Source organism: Apium graveolens, unplaced genomic scaffold, assembly GCF_009905375.1.
Source record: "Apium graveolens cultivar Ventura unplaced genomic scaffold, ASM990537v1 ctg1393, whole genome shotgun sequence".
In the NCBI taxonomy this organism is placed as follows: Eukaryota; Viridiplantae; Streptophyta; class Magnoliopsida; order Apiales; family Apiaceae; genus Apium; species Apium graveolens.
In genome coordinates this window covers 93,747-99,746 of record NW_027417216.1, presented here as the reverse complement: position 1 = coordinate 99,746, position 6,000 = coordinate 93,747, and the positions used below count along the sequence as shown (strand labels likewise).

At 33.0% G+C, this 6,000-nt stretch overlaps 1 protein-coding gene across 1 annotated transcript; it reads left to right on the top strand.

Annotated features, from left to right (window-relative positions):
* Positions 1-516: 516 nt before the first annotated feature.
* LOC141699827 (uncharacterized) lies at positions 517-5,461 on the top strand. The gene is made up of 6 exons (XM_074503647.1): positions 517-729; positions 1,508-1,576; positions 2,711-2,800; positions 3,550-3,660; positions 3,970-4,074; positions 5,345-5,461. The coding sequence occupies exons 1-6, from the start codon at positions 517-519 to the stop codon at positions 5,459-5,461; spliced, it is 705 nt and encodes a 234-aa protein (XP_074359748.1).
* The last annotated feature ends 539 nt before the right edge of the window (positions 5,462-6,000 follow it).

Sequence of the window (6,000 nt, the reverse complement as noted above, 5' to 3'; positions counted from 1 at the left end):
GTTATTTAAAAAATCATATTTTCCAATTATTGTTTATTAATTACCGTGATGGTACAAACAATAATTGGTATAAATTTATACATGTATAAGATTGCTCCTAGATTTTAAAATTTTTGTGCAACCTTATTTATATACCATAACAATTTTCTTTTCCCAAACTATCCCAAATTATTTGATGCAAAACATGAAAAATCTTACAAATATTTAATCACAAATTTACAGGTAAAAGGTAAGGATGAGGTATGTAAAGTGTGGGTTTAGGCCCAAAACCATGAACCTCTAACGTCCCCTAGAAATTGTTTTTCCAAATAACCGCAAAAAGGATACGTCCAGCACCCAATCCTAGGTACACAGCATGACTCCAGCAAAATGAAAAATCTTATAAATACCGAAAAAATATTCATTCCTACAGCCTCCAATATATTGCCGCATCTTTAGTTCAGTGTTCTTTTCCTACACAACATAACAGCAGCAGCCATCTTGTTCAGTTCATATCTAGGGTTTTTGTCTGAAACAATGTTGAATCTCCCTGACTCTCTTTATCCTGATCCGATACAAGGTGACAACAGTGTTATGTCGAATGGTGGTGCACCTGCTAACAACAATGGTCCCTGTGATGGTGCTAGCAAAGCTATTGATTGGCCTTCTGCTAGTGTAGAGGACTTGGTTGTGTTGCTTCGAGAACCTGAGCATCGCGAAAAGGCCATTTCATCTCTTACTCAGATTAAGGTCCATTATTTTTCTTCATTTATGAAGATTTTTGTTTGTTTTATGTACATTTTTGTTTGTTTTTGTATGTTGTTAGGTGGAAATAAATTGATCTGTAATTGTAAATTCATAAATGATGTTTTTAATACATGATTGGATGCATTTTTTTGTTTAAGCTTGTTTAACGTGGCTGGTTAGAAATGATTGATGATTAATTATGATTAGAGTTATCTTTTATATTTGTGTGTCTTGATTAGAAGTAATTGACAATAGATCTGAGTTTTTAAAGAGTTTAAATTATGCATTCATATGTTGAAATACAAGTTAAATTGTGGCCTTGTCATGATTTTATGATGTCTATGCTGGTCATTTCATTTTCATAAAGTGTGGTTTAATCGACCAGGGATTATGTAAACCAGATATACTCATTCGTTTGATTTCATTCTTTATGTGGTTCATACACAAACATAGATCGATATTTATTTGTAATCAGTCTGATTTATGAAAGTATCTCTTCAATCGGAATGTGCAAATATATATCTTTGTATGCACCAAATGTCACTTTTACGTGGATTCTTTCGATATTTTGTAGTTTTATATTTTATTTAGAACAATAAGTATGTGCAGAGAAATGATGATCTTGACTCGCCTAAATGACTGTATAGTATCATTTAAGTTTGCTTGTTAGAAGTTTAAAGTGCAGTCCAGCCTGCAGAGTCAAATTATTTACACTCTATGTTCTAATGTCTATTGGGTGATATAGTATATTTCATTTCTAACATGTGATTTATCAATACAGAAACAGGGAAGAATTCAAGATTTGGCCCTCCACATTTGGCGGTCAATCAGTACGGTTTTTCTCCTATCGGTATGCACAATGACTTGGGTCTACCAAATGCTTTGCATTGATCAAACTAAATGTATTTGTTTTAATAGCTTGCTTAAATTTATATCATGTCGTGAATTCTTTTATTAACTTCTAATTTTGGTTAACATTAACAATAAAAGTTCCCTGTTTTGATTTGAGTTTCTTCCTCACATCTTAATACTGAAGTGGACTACTAAACCAAAATGGCAGTATCTAGGTTACATTGTTATATTTGATCTTCTCAAGTCCAGTGTCCCCCAGTTATATAGTATTTAATCAATATTTCGTGATTAATGATCCTTATTCTTTCTTGTCTTTTGAAATGATTATACTTGTTTGTGAATCCCTTGATCCTTGTGTCCGATACTATGACATGCACGTCCCCTCATCGGATAGGGGATTCATCCTGAATCCTAATTTTGATTCTTTCCCCACAATTTGTAATCAAAATTTCTGTTAACCGCCTATTTTCGTAAAATTAAGTATCAGTTTTTGTTAGTAAATACAAACGTATTATGCTAGTGTTCATTTTTGCATAAATTAAAATATTTTACCTGTATTTTGTGTTTTAGATCAATAAGTTATGCATTTGATTAAATTTGCTTATAGTTTGTGGTTTTTTTAACCAGATTGAATATATGTAACATCAAATCTAGAGAAAATCTATATTTCTATATGTCGTGTCCCCCGCACCCGAATTCCCATATTATTATATTTTTATTAGATTTTTGTCCACGCACCCCAGCACTTCTGCACCCGTATCTTTGCTTGTCAGTTGCCGAAGAAATCTTTCATTGAACTAATGAGAAGATTTGCGGAGATCTCAAATATTTTGGAAATTTGAAATTTTGAAACCCAAAAATCTGGAAAATAGGCATTGTAAGGAAGTTCTGCAACTTTTATGTCACACGTCTTAGAGAAGTCCTACCCTTAAGATCAAGTTGCATCACATCTGAATCAGAACTTGATACAATTTATGAAATCCGCACATGATGGTCATTGGAATCATTTAAATGATTTACTACTTTGTTTGACAAGCTCAGCCTTGTGGTTTGTATTGGCTATTCTATCTATTCAAATAAGAATGTTGTGTTTTACAGTTGGTGATTAATGGAATTATCTTCTTTATTGCAGGAAGTATTATCTATATACAAGTCATTAACACCTGAGAAACTTACTATGAAAGATTCAAGTAAAGTTTGTGATGTACTTGTTTTGTTTGAGGTCATTTCCGCTCCTTTAATTTCCTTTTCTAGTGGTATTAACTTTGTAATGTATTTGCTTTATATGTTCGATTTCCTAATTTTCAAACTTTTTTCTTATCAAATTTATTTTTACTTATCAAATTTATTATCTATATACATCAAATTTATTTTTACTTATGCAGGAGCCATAGCTGGTCCTATGTACTTAAAAATTATGTATGCAACTCTAATATCAAAGTGTATTTTCTATTGAATGCAGTGCTTGGCCACTCACCCTCAAACGAAGATGCAGTTCCTTAATGGTATTTTTCTGAACTTTCTGAAAGCTATGTGACTTGTTTCTGCTAATGTATTCAGTATTTACATTAGTCTTCTTCAACATAGTTGGATGTATCCACAGTTATAGCTTCTTCTCACCAAATGATATAAGCTAATTTCATTCTATAACTTTTGCTGATTTCTTGATGTCTGATATTGCTACTTAAAGACCACACAAGATATTGTCGAACTTGACGTGTTTTTGATATATAATGCATTCACTTTTTATTTCAAGCTGGTATGATTTGTTTATGTGAACACCAAGAAAACAGGACACTGAGGTGAAATCAAGGATTCAGTTGAAGTTACAAGTTGTTACATAAATTCTGGGATGAGGATTTTGCATAACTTATTCAAATATTGTTATTAACTGATTTTAATAGGATAATTAAGGAGCTAGATAAGGTTAATCGTAGACAGACTTGTATTAACTTACTTCTGTCCTTGCAGTTCAGATACATTGTTACTTGTACCCTTTCTTGGGAGACTGAAGAAACGAGCAAGCCATTCCAGTACCTAAGGCTAATGAGCTTGGGGGTCATTGGTGGTCTTCTGAAGGAGGTAGAATTCCACTCTAAATCAATACATGATACCTTCAATTTTTTTATACATTTAGCCATTTGAATTATTAAAACAGCTAAGCACCAGTAACCTTGCATGGAAGTATTTTCTCATTGCTAGTTGCTACCCGCCCTTTCAAGTTCAGCTCTGAATTGAATGCAATGTTGAGATGAATTAGCTTAATCAGAACAATAGTTGAAGAAAATGTCCATTATTTCTTACCAGATTGCATATCAATTGCTTTAATATGATCTGATATGCCTATAAGGTTCTACTCCAAATATCATCTGAATCTTCTCTACTATGCAGGTAGGCGACCCTTCGACAAAGGTTGCTGTTCACTGTTTGCTTGAATCAGGACTCTTCCCTTTGTGTCTAAAATCCATAGAATATGGAAACGAACTTTCACAATCAGTAAGTGTCCATTAAAATTTGAACTCAACATTCTTTGGCTTCCAAGTATTTTTTACTGCTATATATCACCTTACATGTAATGTAAGACAGTACAGAGTATAAAATCTTGGTTACTAAAAATTTCAAATTAATATCCCTTTCTAGTGTTTCTGCTAGGTGTTTATTGAAAAAAGGGATTTTTAGTTAATACTCCATGTTTCGTATTAATACATATCAAGTCGACTTGATGAACATCTAATATTTTGGTGTTAGATGAACATTCTTACCCAGCCATATATAAATCATAAGGTTTTATATTGCATGGCATAGACTTGATCGTCCTAGTAAGAACCTGAGCAAATAATTCTGAAACAATTCCGGTACACCATCAAAATATAAATAGATCGACACCCATAGTTAATTGGCTCTTTAAACTCACTCTGAACACTTGTATATGGCTATACAGACTGCATCTTGGATAATGTCAAGAATAATGATGCAAGAGCAGGGACTACAGTATTGCTGTGAGCCTGCAAACCGGTTGTTTGTGCAATCATGAAGGTTTTTAATGACGTAATTGAAAAGATGCAGGATGAACCGTCTACTACAGTTTGAAGAATATTATTCAATGTTATGTCATACTGTCCGATGATCCAAGGTTAGCCAGCAACCTTTGTAAGCATATCTTCCAAGCTGTTGTGTGTTTCTATTCTTATATCGGTCCTATAGTTATTGTATTATTGATTTAGAACTTGTGTAAAAAATGTCTCTGACCAAGCACCGGATAGCTTGAGAGTGGTTTTATGTCCCTTGGGGCGGTCTGGTTGTTGTACTTAACAAACATAATTTGATGTGATTCGAATGCAGCAGGGGTAGTCTCCTCTTGAGAAGCTTCATTCCGCCAATACTGACGACTGCCCCATACATTGAAGCCCTTCGTGTAAGTCCATCCAGATGATCTCTTATATACATGTAAAAATGTGGACTCTATTGTGCACAAAACAGCAAATTTCACTACCAAAATCCAAGTTTATAAAAAAAAGTATCTATATTACGCATAAATACTGGAGGCACACAGTATTTGCAATTTGTATGCCTCAGCAACTTCTATGGGCATCTCTAGTTGCACAACAAAACCGACATCAATACTTCTAGATACACGACTCCTCGTTTTGAATATTACATAATTTTTTACATGAGTTTTTGTCGCGAGGACAGAGTCACAAGTACGCACACTAATGTATCTTAAATGTTCTTATCTAATATCTAATTTTCTATACATATTATGCAGGCACGCCCAATAACCTTAAAAAATTTACAAGATTTGTTTCAAAAGCTATCGATGGGATGCGGGCCAAATGCAGAAGCCGTTGGTGATGTTGCAGGTTCCTCACATCTTGATCGTTAGCTGATATTTGCTAGCTCTTTCCTTTCTTTATACAAGGGAAATAAGAATTCCTTATAGATCTCAGAAACCTTTTAATTTTAGCTATGATGTTAACAATATTTTTTGTAGAACAATTATATCTCCAAGTTGCAAAATAATACATGATAAACAATCATAAAATGCCCTATCCAGATTCATGTGGTTAGCTGATGATATTTTGGTGTTTAGTTTTCTCCTTTTACGTATTTTTTTATTTTCTTTACTCATCTTCTTGAATTACAGGCATGAACTCATTGAATGTCACTATTGATCAACGCTCTCTGTGAACTCTGATGATTGAGATCTTGAAAAAATATTGTTATGTTCAAAGATTAAAAAGATTAGATATAGTACATAAAATATTATTACCATTATTAAATTTCTTTATGATTTATAAACAATATGTTGAGATTTTCTAAACTAAAACCATCTATTGAGGACTTGAGATGTCAAGAAACAAAATTCGTTTATTTGCATCAAACTTTCGGTCTCAAGCATGTAAAATAGCAGTTACATTTGAG